A 21357-nucleotide genomic window follows, 5' to 3' on the forward strand; every position below is an offset into this window, starting at 1 on the left:
CAAAATGATTCCCAGAAACTGGCACAGGGAAACTGTGATAGAATATCAAATTCTGCTTCCCTCTGACTTCACTTTGCCTAATTCCCTACTAGGTAAAACCCAGAGAGTTAAATAACTAAATAAACAAATAAATAATCTGGTAGAAGCTGGGTCCTGGCAGACAGAGAGACAAGAGTGTCATCTCCTGCACAGGCTGTCCTGGCTTGGTTTGCTTGCTTTTGTCAATTCTGATTCTCTGGGAAAAGATTATCTATCCCCAAAGCCATTAAAGCATCTAACCAGGATAAATAGTTCCTGCCTGCGAAAAACAGTCCTCAATTGTCAGACATTCCCTCTTAATTGACTTTAATAAGCCATTTTAAATGAAGGGGAAGAAAGAAGCAGAGCACTAACACATGGTAATTATCTGTAATTCTCCATTTGTAATGTCACCGAATAGAGAAAATAATACAAACGTGGACAGATGCTGACTAGAGCTTACACGGACATCAAAATTAGGGTATTTTGTACAGTAAGTAACATGACGAAGCAGCAGGATTTCAAAGGCTGGTCTTCCTCCCCACCACGATATCCAACACCACCGACGGCTGGGAACAGGCAGGAGGCACAATTTCCATAAGGCATGACCCAGGGGAACAAGCCGCAGTTTGCATTGTGGCCTACAAACTCATCAGCGGGCAGAGACTCATTTAGCTGCTAATATTTAATGTAAAATTCGGTAATTCTATATCAGCTTTAAAATGAGGAGAAGAGAAATAGACTCCCCAGCTTCCTAAGTAGGTTTTTATTTCTTTTTTGCCAATTTAAAAAACTATAATCCTAGCACTTCAGAGTTCATTTAAAAACAAATGTCCTTATTTGACGAAGACAGAAAACATGGAGGAGGTCTTACAGCTGTGAGTAAACCCCACAGGCCTCAAGTGTGCTGTAAGACAAAGGGGTTTCGAGGGAAGGGGGCAGGTCATGGATAAGTTAGGTAGAAGCTAGACTGAGCAGTGGAAGGAACGCGGGAGGCCGAGACACAAGTCCTTGAGGGGAGAATGATAGAGACAGGAGCTGAAGGCAAGCACGGTGATAAACAGGTGATACATTAAAAGCCCAGGGGCACAACATCCTGACCTTGTAGCTTCTAACACCTCAGAGCTGACAGATCAAGAGCCACAGTGTGGAACACATGTACTCTCCTCTTCCAGGCCCCAGGATCACCCCTAGACTCATTATAATGCATCTGAATTGCAGGTACGGCCCCGCCCAATGGGGAAAAGCTACAGTGACGATTCTGGTACAAACCTTGTAGGTCAAATACTCCTCCTCCCAACCTGTAGGAGGAGTCTCCCAAAAGATTGGAAGCAGCCTCCACTAGAGACATATCCACCCCCCCCCACCACACTGCGCGTCCCATCCCAGAAAGACCCAGTAATATCTAATCCCAAAACAACCTAGAGCTGGTTCCACCTCCCGGAACCTGAACGCTCTCCCACCTTGAGAGTGTACTTTTGCCTTAGTAAACTGCTTTGTGCTTGCTACTTTCCTTCCCGCTGTCTTTATTCTGAGCATGGATCCGTGGGTATATCCTTTCATGGGGATCCAAGGACCGAGACCGAGACCTCCCCATTCACACATCTTCCATCTTGACCACTAACCAACATTTCTCTACCTCTTTGAGCATCAGCAAGAAATCCTGAGCGCCGATCATGTACCGGAGAGCTCTGTGCTAGGTGCTGGGGTTGCTATACCCTTTCTGATACGCGCAGCATAATGAGAACACTTTATCTAATGTCTCAGCAATAAAACAACTTATCATGTTTTTAAAACTCCACGAATCTCCACTCCAGAAGTGTAAGTGATCTTGTGTAAGTTTGTGCGCACGTGCGTACGGTGGGTGTGTGCTCTGAGCATTAGGCAGCACCAACTGACCTAGCAGCAACAATTAAAAGGAACAATCTTGGGCTCACAGCTGAGCAGGGGCTAGAAAGAAAGATGGGAGCAAAGGTTACCGAGGGACCACAAAGAGGGAAGTGAATGAAATTCCAAGGAAGCAAAGGATTCCGCAGCGGGCCCAGAGCAATGGCCTGGGGGAAGAGATGACTGTGGCTCACTGGAAAGTCGGTGAGGAGGAATTTGACCTATGGTAGAAAGTTACCAGCATGAGGAGCCACTTGCTTTTACTTCAACACAGAACTGAAATTAGAGAAGAAGTGAATGAACTTGAATTATTTTTACTTTAGTTCTCTTGAAAGTTACTCAAATTAAAAAAGTGAACTTCCTATCTATTTGGGGTGCAATAAATTGGGGGGAAGATGAAAATACTTGGCTGATTAGTGATTTTTAATTTATGTAGCTTTTTTTGTTATTAATAGTTTAGAATTCCACTGAAATCATATTATAAAATGACCTAAGCCAGTTTAGCACCTCAAAATGCCTTGTTGTTTTGATAAAGGAGCTTCTAGCACTTGGAGGTCAGTGAGAGCTATGTACTCCCTATTCTCACGCTTACTATCCACCTCAGTCAAGCTGGCACAAAAACAAATATGCTGTCCTTTTCCGGAAGGAATTTCTCTTTTCGATCTCTGTCCCTTACACGAGAATCATGCAGGTTCACTCTGAATGTTCACACGACATCTCAGGGCAGGACAGTCAAACTTTAGGTGGCGAATGAACCCTTGGAGAAGTGGAGGGCCCACAATCCTCACTGCTCTGAAGGTGTCAGGATGCTGGGCTCAGCGGGTTCTCATTCCTCACTCACCCAGGGGGTGGCAGGGTTCTTACAATCCATTGTACTAATGAAAAAGATTTTTTTAACATGCTTAACATAAAGAAAAACACCCGGGCAATATCTGAAGTGTTTAGGCAACCAACTTTGGGGAATGTATTCCTAATGAGGACATTTCCAATGTCACCAAAAGAGAGTAAGTTACTTTAATGCATGCATACACAGCACTACGTATACTTCAGTATTCTTAAAGTATTCTTAAAGTATCTTCAGTATTCTTAAAAAAAAAAATTAACCATGCAGATAATTTGATTGTTTCTACAAAAGGAAATTTTCAATTTTTAACCTCAGTCATTTACTGCTATTTTACCAGGCAATTTTTCTCTTAGAAATTTAAATTATTGAAAGTTACTAAATGAAATTAATGTTGTTGAAATTTTGCAAATTTGGTTTCATTCCTTTTTCTCCCTATTAATGTCTATTAAACCAAAAAATATCTATTAAACCAACTGCTGACCATGTTAAGTTACCATTTATATTTTTAGGATATCACAGTCAAAAACTAAGATTTATTTCTAACTTCTCACCAAAATGAACATAGCTTCTTGGGCTACTACATACGCACATAAGTACCTTACTAGTATTTTGTCCTAAAACTTTCACAAAGTCAAATTAGGTTAGCAATATTAAAATCATGGTTCAAAACGAGATTTGTAAAAGAATGACAGTGTTCTCTTTCCCACTGCAAATCATTTTGACAATAATGGGAAAAGTACTACTCATTATACTTTACCCCAATATGTTCAACCCTAACACAGCCTTATATTCCCACTTTAGAGATGGGAACACTTGAGCTCAGAAGAGTTCAGTGAGTTGACCCAAATTATAAGATGAAAAAGGACACAGGATTCAAAGGCAGGTCCTTCCCAGATCCAAATGCTGAACCCTTTCCTTTTTGATTTGTTATTGCACCCAAGCCCCTGAACAAATTAAATTACCAAACTATACAACTCAAAATAACAAAATCACACAAACATGCCATTATTTCATATTTCATACGAAATATTTCATATTTCATACCTTTAATCCTCTGAAACTTCCTGGGCTAGTTGGAGAAGAACTAGAGGATTTCGTTGATTTAGGAGTAGACAGCTGGCTGCTGGGAGTTCCATTAACTGACCATGAGACAACAAAGGAGACAGAGGTCACTAAAATCCCAAACAACCAGATTGTGCAAAAACACTAAGCACACACACAACACAGGTCCAACGAAGCTTCGAGTCACTTAAAGCTCAAAGCAGATGGCAAATCAGCGAAAAGCAAAAATAATGTGCTTTACTGCATTACGAAGTATCAGACAAATAAGGAGTGAAACTAGAATTGTTTTCAGTAATAGGTTTCCAACAGTGACAAACAAATATATAAAACATTATGGAATTAAGAGATGTGCGTGAGAACTTGTCCATATATCCTACCTGCCAGCAAAGGCAAAGAAATGAAATGGCTGGTATGTTTATGATACTTTACTATGAAGGTTGTCCCGTAACTTCCAACATCCACTCTCTTGGTATATACCAACCTGAATACCCAAGAAGTTCTACGGCTCTCCCAAATCAATTCCTCCATAACCCAAACAGATTTTCTAAGCATATTCTTAATGGAAAGGGAAAATTACTGGTCATTTTTCTTGCAACACCTGCTTATTTGTTTGAATGCCATAAAAGACACTCTTCAACTTTCTTTTTATCTAAACTAGTCATTGTTAACTCCTTCCATTTTCTTGTCTTCACTGTTTAATTTCTCCCGTTATTTAGCAAATCTGGATGGTTTCTCAGTAGAACCCCCTCCAAACTTCCACACACTTCCTAGGTTGAAGGCTCAATTTAAAGCATAGCTAGGAAAATATGACCACTGCTGTTTAGAAGGGAACGTAAATTTGCAGGTTTTATACTAGAGAATGCTGGTCAAACACTTCAGCGTGACTCATGCTTATTCCTAACTGTATCACCTGGATCCATTTCTGCTGTCACTTCACAAAGTTGGTAGTTAACATCTAGGACTGGCGCAGTTATTTCTCTAAGAAGTATCTGAAATCCCTTTTATCACTAATCTTCAATGCTTTGCCCAAAGACGAAAACTGTCACTCATCTCTACAGAAAGAAAAGCAAAGTCCCTCTTTTTCTTTTGTTTTTAAATATGAGGAAGCAGACAACTATTACTTTAAATGAAACTAATAAATGTAAAAAAGCAGAATGGAGATGACCAAAGTCCTAAATAGGTGACTCAAAAAAGTGAGTACCAGTCCTTGAGTAGAGGCAGAAGTCCAGATCAACAGGGTGTCTAGGTCTATGAAGTCATGCTTATTTATTGCATTGCTCATTTTAAATTGGGTGAAGATGAAAAAATTTTCTAGTCCCTTTAAGCTTACCAAACTTTAATTTTTCTAATTTAAAACTACTCGTGCATAACAATGATCAGTTATCTATAATTTCTTAACAAATGTATGTGCAAATTTAGAGTGCAAGGACAACACAAGCAACTGTGCAAATAGAAACTTTCTAGGATATTCAACAGTCCTGATTATTTCTCAATTAAGTTATATTTCAATTCTGTTTTCTTTTAAAAATTCTCTTTAAATAAAGGGAATTGGTGGCAGGAATTCACATAAAATAGAGATTATTATGGGTAATGAACTAGTCAACTTGCTGTGAGCTGAGACTGAATTTTACTTTTTCCCCCCCCTCATTCCATACAACAACCTGTGCAGGTCACCAGCCTCTACTCACTAAGTGCTGTTAGCTTTCACAGACACTCAAACACCACATTGATATCAGAGGCTACCTTGGAACAGTGATGAAAGGAGAAAAATCAATTTCTGCAAATGGTGATCCTGACAGCAGAGAAAACTCCCTAAAAACACCCCTTGCTAAACATAGTTTCTTGACAAAACTCACTGCCAGGGATTTTACTGGTGTCAGTAACCACATGTCCATATTTCCCTCAAATAATCTCATCCTAAAGAAATACCAAGTCACATTAGGGCTTCTAAGTTTCCCAGAGCACTTGGAAAATTCTAAAAAAATGTTCCTTCATAAGTAGTCCTTAATTTCATTTCTTTGCACATTTCTCCAGAGTCTTAGGGAGGGTAAGTGGGACACGGGACAGGGTCACAGTGGGCGTGCTCCCCTCACACGGCAGTTGGACAGCAAGCAGCCCACACCTCCATCAGGTACCACTCCTTCACCACCGCCTGACTTTCTCTCCCAAAAGAAGGCTGTTACCCACCCCTCCCCTCAACTGTAAGGGAAGAAATAAACTTTGGGCTTTTTTGTTTGCTTGTTTGTTCTAAAGATTTTCTATCTTGGTGGACTCTGAAAGATTCACAAGCTAGAAATCTAAAATGAGCCTTTTTAGGACTCAAATTACAGTAATATTTACCTACTTATGTTGTGTAGATGAATGGTCTATGTGTTTATTACACACTATTTGGCTATTTTGCTAAGAGTTTTGTTGAGGAAGTCAACCAGAAGACTGAACTTAGGGAGCACTTCTGTCTGAAGACTGAAAAGGTACAATGTTACAATGTTATATCTATAAAGTTCCTCACTCCCTTTCAGGTTCCAATTCATCCCACAGAATTTTCTNATGGAAATGGACAGAAGGAAACAGAAATGTGGCAAACGACAGAAACAAAAACCCAGCAGAGCGACAAAGCCATTCTCATCATGGCTCACCTGGGGATCTGGCTGCAGAGTAGGCACTGGCATGGTGGCCACCCCGCTTTACTGTGCACATTCAGTGGGTACAGAGAGGAGGAGACAGCAAGGAGAGCAGTTATTCAGCAGCTCTGAATGCATATACAAAAAGGCTAAAACAACCTGACCAAAGGAAAGCCGGGTGGGGGCTGAAGGGGAAGCAGTGGACAGAATGTCCAAAACACTCCGTCTTTTAGAGGGTCTGATGCTTGACAGAGCTTTTATTGATACTACTTTCACGTGTTCTAGATTTCCCACTTGTCAAATCATGGTTTTTCACAATCTTTTCCTTAATGGGAAATGATACCAGCAAAACTGATAATTACTACAAACCTTACAGAATTAATACATCAAGATTTTCATAGGTGTTTTCAGCTTCTAAAAAAGGCCCCCAAACAGTCAAAATTATGACAGATCTACAGGTTTAGAACCTGAAAGAAACTTAATTACAGCTAAGTCTGACTCTTAAATAAGTACCAATTTCCAATAATATTCATTGCTACTTAAATTGCTTGATGAAGGAAAAGCCTGTGAAACTTAGCAAGTAAACGCGTTCTGTGTCAGACGTATGTTTTAAACCAGTAAGAGAAGAAAAATATCCACAATCATACAGCACAAAGTTAAAAATACAGTACACTCCAAATGGGAAACACTTCTACATAAATACCAGAAGATTCTAGATATAGGCTGTTCTTGAGAAAATGTGTGAGAATAAAACAAACAAGCGTCTTAGCAGATTTATGACAACTTTGAGCAACAGACTTAAATTTTTGGTTTTAAAAATCAAGTCATCTACATGTTTTTTGGAACCTGGCTGCATGCAAACATGGGAAAGACTACTAGCTCATAATAATTAAAGAAACTGAAGAAGAATGACTAGACTACCTGAAGCTGGTGATTTGCTGCGACGGGAGGGCCCAGGGCTTTTAGATCCAGAATACTTAACAGCTGAGGAGCGAGAATAAGATGACTTCAAGACACGGCATTCTAGAAAGGAAGGAGAGTGCATTAACTAAATCTGGTTTAAATATTAACCAAGGAAAGATCACACGTGAATGCAGTTTACTACCAGAGACCAATTACCTGATTATTTTCCCATTACTGTTAAACAACTTTAATATACAAAGCAACTGTCCCAAAAGGACATCTGAGGTTATCTTTAGCTAGGCTAGGTATCTGTAGACCACCTCATCGTTCCAGTGGAGCTCTTACTGAATACAGAAATCCCAATGTCCTAACTTGATCACACACGTAGAGCCTAATCGAAAGGGGCAACTTCCTTTTTCAGTTAGTAGTACTGATAGCAAAAGGCTACAATTTCATTCTGTCCAAACTCTGTGATAATCTCATTTTGAAAGGGTATGGGATTCCTGTCTTATTTTCCACCTTCCCTAAATATGGAGCATCAAAAATGAGGAAACTGGCTTTCAACAATAACTTTGGTTTTTCCATAAATCACCAAAATAAAACAGCATTTAGAATACCAGAACTAATTACAGCTAAAATAATCATTGTTAATTTGAATAATTAAGAGCATGAGTTTTGGAATCATGCAGATTTTGAACGAATCATGAATTTGATTTTGCTAACTGGGGGACCCTGGTTAGGTTCTAAGCTTCAGTTATTTCCCCTATGAAATTGGGATAAGAATAAAATCTGCTTCATAGGCTTGTTATAAGGATTAAATTAGATAACATATTGTCTATCATTTACGTTAAAATACTTCAATTTATGTGGTGAGATTACAATGTGGGTTGGTTTTAATCTATACCTCAGGGCAATAAATTAACATGTGAAGTCCGTTAATCAGGAAAATACACGCCAGGGGAGTCCAGTTAGCATTTGAAAGACCTCATCAAAACCTCACTCAGAAGGGGCTGTGGCAACTTCAGTTTAGTTAATTAGCATTGCGGCTGTTAAACAGTATTCTGTTCTTGAACCGAGTGGGTGTATGTGTTAAGAACATCTTAAAGTCACTGCCACTCTTCCATAAGCACAAGCGTAAATCTACAGAACCAATAACTCGAGCTTCAGAACCACTCCCTAGTTTTAGGACTCTCAGCCAGTCCTGAGGCCAGTTCTTGAAGGAGGATTCTGTTATTTGGCTAAGACTGTGGTTTAGCATTTCAATGAATCTTTAATGCAAGAAGTTGTCAGAATCCTGAAAGGACAGAAAGTTAGGACTTTGTTAAGATTAAACACAAGTTAAATAACTGGTTAAAAAAACATACACAACTTTTTCTCCAAATAAATATAGAGTTAGGTTTAATTTTATGACCTGCTGGTGGTGGTATAATAATGACATTTACAATAACAATGAGACCAACAGCACATACAACAGGCGCCCTTCTCAATGCTTTATATATATTGACTCATTTAATCCTCACAAAATCTTATGAAAAAGCCAGTTATCCTCAGTTTGCAGAAGGTTAGGTAACTGGCAACTGAGAGGGAAGAAATCAGTAACTTACGCCCACCTTTCACTATTGGAGCCCATCGATAGCTAACAATAAAAACCACAAATGATAAAACCAGCTTAGGTAAATTTACAACATACACATAAACCACGAAGTACAATGCCTGGGACATACATAGTACGTGCTCGANATGGAAATGGACAGAAGGAAACAGAAATGTGGCAAACGACAGAAACAAAAACCCAGCAGAGCGACAAAGCCATTCTCATCATGGCTCACCTGGGGATCTGGCTGCAGAGTAGGCACTGGCATGGTGGCCACCCCGCTTTACTGTGCACATTCAGTGGGTACAGAGAGGAGGAGACAGCAAGGAGAGCAGTTATTCAGCAGCTCTGAATGCATATACAAAAAGGCTAAAACAACCTGACCAAAGGAAAGCCGGGTGGGGGCTGAAGGGGAAGCAGTGGACAGAATGTCCAAAACACTCCGTCTTTTAGAGGGTCTGATGCTTGACAGAGCTTTTATTGATACTACTTTCACGTGTTCTAGATTTCCCACTTGTCAAATCATGGTTTTTCACAATCTTTTCCTTAATGGGAAATGATACCAGCAAAACTGATAATTACTACAAACCTTACAGAATTAATACATCAAGATTTTCATAGGTGTTTTCAGCTTCTAAAAAAGGCCCCCAAACAGTCAAAATTATGACAGATCTACAGGTTTAGAACCTGAAAGAAACTTAATTACAGCTAAGTCTGACTCTTAAATAAGTACCAATTTCCAATAATATTCATTGCTACTTAAATTGCTTGATGAAGGAAAAGCCTGTGAAACTTAGCAAGTAAACGCGTTCTGTGTCAGACGTATGTTTTAAACCAGTAAGAGAAGAAAAATATCCACAATCATACAGCACAAAGTTAAAAATACAGTACACTCCAAATGGGAAACACTTCTACATAAATACCAGAAGATTCTAGATATAGGCTGTTCTTGAGAAAATGTGTGAGAATAAAACAAACAAGCGTCTTAGCAGATTTATGACAACTTTGAGCAACAGACTTAAATTTTTGGTTTTAAAAATCAAGTCATCTACATGTTTTTTGGAACCTGGCTGCATGCAAACATGGGAAAGACTACTAGCTCATAATAATTAAAGAAACTGAAGAAGAATGACTAGACTACCTGAAGCTGGTGATTTGCTGCGACGGGAGGGCCCAGGGCTTTTAGATCCAGAATACTTAACAGCTGAGGAGCGAGAATAAGATGACTTCAAGACACGGCATTCTAGAAAGGAAGGAGAGTGCATTAACTAAATCTGGTTTAAATATTAACCAAGGAAAGATCACACGTGAATGCAGTTTACTACCAGAGACCAATTACCTGATTATTTTCCCATTACTGTTAAACAACTTTAATATACAAAGCAACTGTCCCAAAAGGACACCTGAGGTTATCTTTAGTTAGGCTAGGTATCTGTAGACCACCTCATTGTTCCAGTGGAGCTCTTACTGAATACAGAAATCCCAATGTCCTAACTTGATCACACATGTAGAGCCTAATCGAAAGGGGCAACTTCCTTTTTCAGTTAGTAGTACTGATAGCAAAAGGCTACAATTTCATTCTGTCCAAACTCTGTGATAATCTCATTTTGAAAGGGTATGGGATTCCTGTCTTATTTTCCACCTTCCCTAAATATGGAGCATCAAAAATGAGGAAACTGGCTTTCAACAATAACTTTGGTTTTTCCATAAATCACCAAAATAAAACAGCATTTAGAATACCAGAACTAATTACAGCTAAAATAATCATTGTTAATTTGAATAATTAAGAGCATGAGTTTTGGAATCATGCAGATTTTGAACGAATCATGAATTTGATTTTGCTAACTGGGGGACCCTGGTTAGGTTCTAAGCTTCAGTTATTTCCCCTATGAAATTGGGATAAGAATAAAATCTGCTTCATAGGCTTGTTATAAGGATTAAATTAGATAACATATTGTCTATCATTTACGTTAAAATACTTCAATTTATGTGGTGAGATTACAATGTGGGTTGGTTTTAATCTATACCTCAGGGCAATAAATTAACATGTGAAGTCCGTTAATCAGGAAAATACACGCCAGGGGAGTCCAGTTAGCATTTGAAAGACCTCATCAAAACCTCACTCAGAAGGGGCTGTGGCAACTTCAGTTTAGTTAATTAGCATTGCGGCTGTTAAACAGTATTCTGTTCTTGAACGGAGTGGGTTTATGTGTTAAGAACATCATAAAGTCACTGCCACTCTTCCATAAGCACAAGCGTAAATCTACAGAACCAATAACTCGAGCTTCAGAACCACTCCCTAGTTTTAGGACTCTCAGCCAGTCCTGAGGCCAGTTCTTGAAGGAGGATTCTGTTATTTGGCTAAGACTGTGGTTTAGCATTTCAGTGAATCTTTAATGCAAGAAGTTGTCAGAATCCTGAAAGGACAGAAAGTTAGGACTTTGTTAAGATTAAACACAAGTTAAATAACTGGTTAAAAAAACATACACAACTTTTTCTCCAAATAAATATAGAGTTAGGTTTAATTTTATGACCTGCTGGTGGTGGTATAATAATGACATTTACAATAACAATGAGACCAACAGCACATACAACAGGCGCCCTTCTCAATGCTTTATATATATTGACTCATTTAATCCTCACAAAATCTTATGAAAAAGCCAGTTATCCTCAGTTTGCAGAAGGTTAGGTAACTGGCAACTGAGAGGGAAGAAATCAGTAACTTACGCCCACCTTTCACTATTGGAGCCCATCGATAGCTAACAATAAAAACCACAAATGATAAAACCAGCTTAGGTAAATTTACAACATACACATAAACCATGAAGTACAATGCCTGGGACATACATAGTACGTGCTCGATAAATATTTTATTGTTGTTACCCAAATTAACTTTGTAACCTAGAAGATATCATTGTGTTTCAGTGTCTCAACTTCCAAATTTACTAATACTGATTGACATCAAAGAAATATAATGAGATTAAGCTAAAATCAAGAAAGATGTAAAATACGGATGATAATGCAAATGCACGTCTCAGTCAACCTTAATCATCCATGAGAACAGGGGATAGCATTAGCACGCATTATACAAAAGGACATTTTCTGAGCTTCTTTACAGTGGTATTACCAGTTTAAAGCAGGGCCAGTCCAACGGAATATAAAACAGTACCAAAACCCTCAATGAAATCTGGCAGCAGTGAAAAAAATGAAACCAAAAAAAAGTATAGATAATTGAGCCCCAAGCACAAAGCAGATAAATTACCCCCAAGGCAACTGACAAAGTGTAGCAGGAAAGAATTACGCAGGGAAGTTTGGTACCACAAAATGTATCATCTTGAATTTTAACAAGTTAATGGATCACAGCATTTATTTGGTGACATGCTTCTCTAATTCTGGATGGTCAGAATCACTACAACTGGAAAGGGCCTAGCATCAGTCTAATTTTTGAAAAGCCAACTTTGCTCACTAATGAAATTAAAGAGTGAGACTATGTCTTTTACACTGCTCTATGTGAAATGTTATGTCTACATGATTTTACCTTATTTAAAGAGGAAGTTGACTTTACTATCAGCTAAAATAATCACTATGACTGTAATAGGTTTAAATTAATCCAAGATGAAAGAGTAAAGCAATTTTCCCAGAATCAGTAACACTTGCAATCGCTGAGGTTATTGCTAAAAAGTTGAAAACTCCATACATTGAAAGGGATTTTCTTATTCTATAAATGAAAATAGCTTTTTTTCTGCATATACGAACAATGCATGTTGTTTTTTTAAAAGTTGCAAACAATAACGTAAAAAGAAAGCTAAGACAACCACGATTAACAATTTAGCTATTATCCTTTTACATATCTCATTATGCACACAGAAAATGTACAACTAACCATTTCAAATTCAATATAATCCATATATTTAAGGTGGCATAGTCAGCCACTGTTCTGAAACAGGCAGAAAATCCATTTCAGAGGCAAAACAATGCAGTAAAAAGACAATTCGTTTTAGTCTACAAAATGAAAACTACTTAAGTTTTTTTTGTTTTTAACTAGGCAAATACTTTCATTTTATTCTCTACTTTCATTAATTCAAAAAGAGTACTGCCAATGTCATCTTTTCTCAACATGCCAGACCACTCAGCATGGGCCAACAGACTAAACCCTGAGCCTCTGTTTCAGGGTTACCAGGATGGTCAAAGAATTGCCTTACCACTGTGATCCAGGACAAAGTCATCTTGGGCATAACGGAATTTTTCAGGTCCACAAGCAATAAAAACATCATCATCACCAAAAAAGTCTTGCAGACAAGTAACCTAAAGAGAAAAAAAAAAAAATCACGTCTAAGAGATAAATCAGAAACATTAGAAGTGAAAGAAAAAGTCAGCAAAATTCATTATATTTGCAAGCCTCACCTATAATATTGTGCTGGAATGAAAAGCAATTTAATATCACACTACATGTCCAAGCACTCTACTCTTCACAGAGCACTTCCACACACTTTCCTTGACCTCAGCGCAACAGAACGAGGAGTTCATAGCTGGCATTAATATTTGTTTCACAAGTGGAGTTGAGGACATACACGCAAGGTGACGTGCTGTTTTCCGTGTTTCTCCGATTAATGGGTAGCAGGGCTGAGGCTGATGGGGGTCTCTGTTCTCAGTTTAATTTCTTCATTTCTACCCTTCCTCACTCTCCCCCCTCCCAGCTGTGTCACCCTGGGCATGACTTCTCTGTACCTTTGGTACAGTGCCCCTTAGGTTGTTGGGGGAATAATGCATGAAACTTGCTGGGAACAGTGCTGGGCATCTCCAGGAATGGTAGGTATAAAATGAGTAAGTGACACAACCGATTTAAACAAACATGTATTTTGACTCAGACACGGACATACCTCACATAATATTAAACAACTCTTGTCTCCTTTCATTCAACAAATTCGTTCTGAGCATTTACTATGTGCCAGGCACCATTCTAGATGTTACAGAAACATCAGTAAAGAAATAAAATGAGACAAAAATCCCTATCCTCATGGAGCAACTGTGAAAAGCAGCACAATAAAAAATGGGTAAGTAAATTAATGCAATATTAAAAAGTGGTAAATGCTACGGAGAAAGATATAGCAGAGAAGAGAACAGTGAATGTGTGGGATGGGTGCAACAATACTAAATAAGGTGGTCAGGGAAGGGCTCATGCAAAGGTGATATTTGAACAAAATATTAAAAGAGACCAAGGAGCAACCATGTGGGGAAAATGTTCTAGGCAGAGAGCACAGAATATGGAAAAACGCTGTGAGGAGATCAGGCTTGGCATGTTCACAAAAAACAGTCCTGGAATACAGTAAAAGAGGGGGAAGAATGGATCAGAGAAGTAAGGGGAGAGGAGATGACGTAGGGCCCTGTCAGCCACTGGTAAGGACTTTGGCTTTACTCTGAGATGGAAAACCATCAGAGGCTTCACAGCAGAAGACCGTCACAATGTGACTTCCCTTTTAACAGGATCACACTGTGCTCACACTAGACTGTAATAAAAGGGCAAGGGTAGAAAGCATTAAAGGCTACTGCTACATCAGGCAAGAGATTAGAGGGGCCTGTGCAAAGGTGTTAGGAGTGGAGGTAGTGAGAGGGGCTACACTACCCTTTGGATATGGGGATAGGAAAGAAGAGAGAAGAATGACGGCTCAGGGTTTTTGGTTTGAGCCACTAAGAGGATAGGGCTGTCATTAACTCTGACAGGGGAGAATACAAGATAATGGACAAGTTTAGTGTAGAAAGAGTGCTCATGAATTCAGGTCTGGAACATTAACTGTGAAATGCCTATTAAACATCCAGGTGGAGGTGTTGGATGGAAAGCTGGACATACACAAGTCCGAAAGTCATGGGAGACATCTGGGCTGGAGATATAAATTTGAGACTCACCAGCATATAGACGGTATTTAAAATCTTGAGATCAGTTATGGCAATGAATGAACATAAGAAAAAGGTCTAAAGCCTGAGTTCTGAAGCACAGTAACATTACAAGGTCAAGCAGAAAAAGCAAAACCAGCAAAGAAGACTGAGAAGGAGCAACCAGTATGGGAGGAAGAAAAATAAGAGTTTGTAGCTTAGGGGAAACCAAGTTAAAAAGTGTTTCAAGGAGGTGGGAGGAGAGGGCGCTCACCTGGGTCAACGTTACCAACAGGCTAAGATGAAGACTGAGAAGTGGCCACTGAATCAGCAACATAGAGATTAAGAGGAACAGGTCTGACTAGATCACTGCTGTGTCCTCAGCAAAGGGTCTTATTTATAGAAACTGTACAGTGCAGTGTCTCTAACCAAAAGAGGAGCCCTGCCCCTAAGCCCTCTGACTGCACCTCCCAACACACCCCAGTAATCTGGTGCACTACCCTGAGGGGGAAACAATGATGTCCCCAAAAGCAGCATTAAGGGTCGACTCAGGACCCCACAGTCTGTGTGTGACAGAAATTCTTGGTTCTAAAGAAGTTATCCAGTCCATACATTGTTTTAGAAAAATCAAAACCTTTTACACTGGCAACGTTACTGTGTCATGGGGTTGCATCTGACTAGTTAGGAGAAGAAAATTGGTATGAACGCAGATGATACAAAAAACTAGACTGTACTGATAACGAGTAAATAAGGAATGAATGAATGGGAATGTTCTCTCCCTCTACTGCTGTTGATTTAAAATACAAGTCTGTTCACATTTTTCACAATACAGACATGGACTGTTTGGACTGTCACTATTATGTTCCACTGAACTGTAAAGTTAAAATGCACTAGAAACAGAATACCAGCAGAGAAGCAAGCTGATGAATATGATTGAAGGTAAACTGAAATAATATCTGCAGAAGGGGGATGAGCAGGTTTCAGTACTGTTTTCACTTTCATTGTAGAGGAAACTCAACTGACAGTGTTATCTAAAATGCAAGTATCAGGGGAGTCCGGCCGGCTCACTTGGTAGAGCATGAGGCTCTTGATCTCAGGGTTGTGAGTTCGAGCCCCGTGTTGGGTGTACGGATTACTTAAAAAATTAAAAAAAAATAAAATAAAATACAGGTGTCAGCCCATGAAGCATTTGCGAAGCATTAAGCATTTGTCTGGAGCAGAGCACTACATGGCTGAGCCTGTGCCTTTTCCTTTTTTTTACATGTAGAAAGCTCGGGCAAGATACCAATTGTATCCTTAAAGATTAAATGTGATCACATGTGAAGGCAGCTGTTTTTCTTCATTTTCATTAATTCATGGCCTCAAATACTTTCTTAAAAAATTTAACTTAATGGAATCTTTTCTATAAGTACAAACAAAATAAGTACATGCTTTCCTACAAGTTCAACAAATCAGATATTTTCCCAGAAAATACCAGTGACAACTTGGAAACATTACTTTCATGGTCTTGACTTGTAGAAAATTACAGACAAAAAAATTAAAATATCTTTTTTTTTTTTAAGATTTATTTATTTATTTGACAGAGAGAGAGAGAGAGAGAGAGAGAGAGAGAGAGAGAGAGAGAGAGAGAGGGGCAGCGAGAAAGGGAACACAAGCAGGGGGAGTGGGAGAGGGAGAAGCAGGTTTCCCGCTGAGCAGGGAGCCGGATGCGGGGCTCGATCCCATCCTGGGATCATGACCTGAGCCGAAGGCAGACACTTAACAACTGAGCCACCCAGGTGCCCCAAGATATCTTTTTCTTAAATTAAGATATCTTAAACTTCTAGAAATTATATACAGAAATGTGATTCATATAATATACATATAAAGACATGTATACATATACTTGTAAAATACATATATGTTTATATGCATATATTTAAAAATATGCTGTTTCTACCAAAAGCATCTTGAAATAATTATAAAAGAGAAAAACGAGATTTGACTTAAAAGTAATATAGCAAAGCACCAGTTTATATCTATATATGTAAGCCATACACATAAATGTCAACATTTTTAGATAATGCAGATAACCAGAGAACTGTAAGTGCACCATTCCAATATTATGCTACAACTGTGTAATACTGGGCCTCCACATAGTACAGTCATTATTTGCCCATGCTTACATTTTACAAGCATATGGACGACATATTTAATTGTTCCTAGTAGTGTCCCAAACTCAGTCAATATTTTTCGAAGTGAAGTATCTGATATAATGCCAGGGTCTGACGTAAGCTATAATAACTATTTCTCATCAATGGGAGTGACATTAATTTATTACTGTACATTCATTTTAACATTAACCAAGTGCCTACAATATGCCAGGCATAAACTAAAGCCAGGAAGCACACAGTCTATTGGTAGAAATGGATAAGAAAAGTAACAGTTACAGTTCAAAATGTTACAATAAGAGAATACTATAATAGAAGAACATCCTGACAGTTATAGGAATAAAGAAGCATAACAGAGCATCCCATAAAATAAAATATCCAATACCTTTAGAATATTTCATATATTTGATTACTTACATAATTCTAGCTTTTATGTTTTTTAACATATTTCTTGTTCTTTAACCGTGGTGGTCTTGTTCCTTTTATCATAAATTTTATTTATTTTTTTAAAGATTTTATTTATTTATTTGACAGCAAGAGATACAGCCAGAGAGAGAGGGAACACAAGCAGGGGGAGTGGGAGAGGAAGAAGCAGGCTCCCAGCGGAGAAGCCCGATGTGGGGCTCGATCCCAGAACGCTGGGATCACGCCCTGAGCCGAAGGCAGATGCTCAACAACTGAGCCACCCAGGCACCCCCTTTTATCATAAATTTTAAAACCTGGGATTGAACATTGAGTTATGGGCCATGTCACTAAAGCTGCCTCAGAAAAGAACATATCAATACCATGAATAACATCTGAAAGTCCTTCTTAACAAGGGTGAGGAACGTGTATCAGTTTAAAAGACCTCTTACTGCCTGCTTCTCAATTCTTCAAACCAAGAAGCTTTTCAGGAATAATGGATATTATGTGGCTCATAAAAGAAACTACATAAGTAAGGTGGAAGTAATATTTCTGCTAAGGTACAAAATTAAAGCAATCAGTAGGACCTAATGGGAAAACATCCAATTGAGAAATAATGTATCGATGGGAGCATATCTAAGCTTTTCAAGGAATGTGGGCCATTTAAAAACAGTAATTTTTCCTGTCCTTCAGGAGACAGATTAATTAGGTCGGGGTGACTAGGTGGCAGCCATAATTTTAGTGCTAGTTAATAAATTACACAGATTAATAGATTACTTAACAGCCACAACCACTTTTTCCCCCCTATTTGTTCTCTGTTAAAGGATATAGAAACAGATACAAAGGCTTCAGGTCTGACAAAGATATTATGCATGTATTAGGAGAATAAAACTTTTCCTCAAAAGAAATAGGTAGAGGACTCGAAGATACAATCTTCCCTGGACATTCACATTCTGAACCTGAGGAGGTCTCTCTATCTCCTGACCCACTGGCACATGGGAAATCTTGCATTTCTTATCCTTTCAAGAGTTACGAAACAGTTGGTGGTAAAACAGTTTGGATTTTTCTAAGATCTCTTCTTACTATAAAATTCTAAAATCTAATTACTTTAGCTTCTAAGAAAAGCTTATTTATATTTTTGGAGACTGTTTCTAAAAGTTAAGTAAGTAAAAAAGGAACCCTATTTTAAGTGGGTAAATAGCAACGTCCACCGGGATTTCTGTTTCAGCCTCATGTGTCTTCAAAGAAGTTCTCAAAGAAATCTTCAATGAAATCTTGCTGCCCTTTCCAAATCCAGGTGTTCCCTTAATACTCTGTAATTCCCCCAACATAGACATTATCATTGAGGTAATTGCTTGGTTTTGTGTCTGTATCCCTCACCAGACTGTGAGCTCCATACATTTAGGGACACTGTCCTGTTCATTACTATAATTCCAGCACAGTCCATAACATCTAGCATAAAGGGTTTGTTCAATAAATTTCTATTGAATTAATGAAATGCTTTGAGTCCCACTTCCTCCAAATAGCCCTTCTCTCGAGGCTCCACTTCACACTTCTTCATTGAAGTCCTATCAACTCATTATCATGCAAGGCAGTCCTTGTTCCCAGATTTATGACACTGGTTTTCTATGCCAAGACAACCCATAAACTCTTTGAACACACCAATCAAATCCAAATATTCAGCTGTTGGTTCAAAACCTTCTCAAGATCTTCCCGGGTGAAATCTGAAACTGGCCCCTTACTCAGTGGACAGGGAGAAACCACAGAAAGAGGCAAACTCCAGGTTGGTAGGTAGCAGTTCTAACAAGCAAAGGGAACTTACATACGAGGCTTGTCTTGGGTGGTAGCAAGACAAGTAGATCCCTGCACTTGCCACCAAATCTTAAAAGTTCACATAGAGGTTTTTTGTTTTGTTTTTTTTTTTAATTTTTTTTATTACATTATGTTAGTCACCATACAGTACATCCCTGGTTTCTGATGCAAGGTTCGATGATTCATTAGTTGCGTAGTGCACCATGCAATATGTGCCCTCCTTACTACCCATCACCAGTCTATCCCATTCCCCCACCCTCCTCCCCTCTGATGCCCTCAGTTTGTTTCTCAGAGTCCATAGTGGTTTTAACTAGGTTCAGTCACATATACCATGCAGATGTTCTCAACACACATCACCATCTCAAGGCTATGTTTTCAGAGCAACCTCTGAGGGAAGGCAAGCAGAACCCATATTGCAATGATGGGGGTGGGTAAGGGAGCCTCTGACCACGCACATCTGCTCATGGGTCAACCAGCAATCATCTCTTGATGACCTCCCCCAACATCAGCAAATACTTTATCACATTTTGGCTTTAGACACCTTAAAATAACTTTCTAGAAATTCATTTTAGATCATGCAAGCTCTTTCAGGAATTAAATGCCTTTCGTCATTATTTCAGGGTTATCTCAGAAAAACTACTTACGAAATCTACAACTACAACCATTTGGTAGAGGACGTTTAAAGAAAAGCAATTTGCTATTAAAACTCCCATTTGGGGGGCGCCTGGGGGGCGCCTGGGTGGCTCAGTCGTTAAGCGTCTGCCTTCGGCTCAGGGCGTGATCCCAGCGTTCTGGGATCCAGCCCCGCATCGGGCTTCTCCACTGGGAGCCTGCTTCTTCCTCTCCCACTCCCCCTGCTTGTGTTCCCTCTCTCGCTGGCTGTCTCTCGGTCAAATAAAGAAATAAAATCTTTAAAAAAAAACAGNCTCTCCCACTCCCCCTGCTTGTGTTCCCTCTCTCGCTGGCTGTCTCTCTGTCAAATAAAGAAATAAAATCTTTAAAAAAAAACAGAAAAAAAAACCTCCCATTTGGTGCTAGTCAGACTTGAGGATGTATTAAATAAAGGTCCCTTGAGATACCTTCCAAAACTATTTTGTTGAAAATTTCCAAGACCTAATAAAAATGCAAAAGAAACATCATTGAATCTCAGTAAAGGACTAGTTTAATCTGGCATTAACTTATTTAAATATAGTCAGGGTCAAAATCTTGACTCCCTTGAAATGTCTATCTTGTAGAACAAGAACTATATTTTATAGAAGAAATGGGACTGAGATGGGGAAACTGAAGGACTACATGAAAATCTGATTTTTTGCTACCTTTCCTGCTTCTACTCTTGCTAGGACCTGCACTCCTGCCCTACACATGCCTTAATGTACATCCTCCTTGTAAGGGACAGGAGTTAATGATTTCTTTGGGGTCTTCCAGCATAATAGATAACATCCAAGGAATGACTAAGAAGTCATCAAGTGCATATTCCAGACCACCCCTGCTATCTCGACCCGAAGACCCATTAGCTCCAAGGAATAACACCTGGGTCCTCATCTTTGTTCTAACCAGTTCCTAGATGTCCAAGAGGACACATACACCAGACCACAATCCTCAATAAAAACCCCCAAGACCTCAAGCAAAGAAAAGACTTCCCCCTTCCTTTCTGAGTCCCCCAGATGCTCTGTCTTTACCTCCTCTCTCTCTACATCTTCAATAAACTCTGCTTTCACCTCCTGCTGGCTTGTGTTTGTTTTCTACCCTGCATGCAGACAGGGACCCACTTGGCTGGTCCTGTGCGACCAGGGCCCTCTGGGTCCTTGGACCTGGCCTGCCAGCATCAAGATGATGGATATCAGGAGTATAAAACACACATTGGAATTTTTAATGGACTTTCTTTAATTTTAACTGTGTGTATGAAAGAAAGAAACAGAGATTAGGAACAAAAGTCCACATCTATTGAAATTAAAGGCTTTCATTATCAGTGTGCAGTTTTAAAAGGCTGTCTCTACTGAAGAGTAAAGAACAAAATCTTTTTCTAACTTATTTCTAAAGAGGATTCGAAGGAGCTCAGAAAAGAAGTCCACTAATTGGCTTATATTTGAAACTAATATTATTACATCAGCTTTTAACGGAACTGCATTGATACCCTTGATTTCTTTTTCCTAAGAAATGGACACAAGTCATAAATTGCCAAAAAGAAACTGC

At 39.0% G+C, this 21357-nt stretch overlaps 1 protein-coding gene across 8 annotated transcripts in view; it reads right to left on the reverse strand.

The window, feature by feature from the left end:
* DCLK2 (doublecortin like kinase 2) overlaps positions 1–21357 on the reverse strand; it is a 149629-nt gene that overhangs the window by 50513 nt on the left and 77759 nt on the right. For 3 of the 8 annotated variants that reach the window (XM_011237754.3, XM_011237753.3, XM_034661540.1), the window contains exons 3-6: positions 13132–13234; positions 10071–10172; positions 9165–9215; positions 3794–3888 (exon numbers count right to left, since the gene is read on the reverse strand). In XM_011237754.3, the coding sequence (XP_011236056.1) occupies positions 3794–3888; positions 9165–9215; positions 10071–10172; positions 13132–13234 (351 nt within the window). Of the gene's footprint in view, positions 1–3793; positions 3889–6447; positions 6499–9164; positions 9216–10070; positions 10173–13131; positions 13235–21357 lie in introns of all 8 variants that reach the window. The other 5 variants (XR_861308.3, XM_011237755.3, XM_002929697.4 and 2 more) reach the window with 2 other exon arrangements.

Source organism: Ailuropoda melanoleuca, chromosome 5 (genome assembly GCF_002007445.2).
Source record: "Ailuropoda melanoleuca isolate Jingjing chromosome 5, ASM200744v2, whole genome shotgun sequence".
In the NCBI taxonomy this organism is placed as follows: Eukaryota; Metazoa; Chordata; class Mammalia; order Carnivora; family Ursidae; genus Ailuropoda; species Ailuropoda melanoleuca.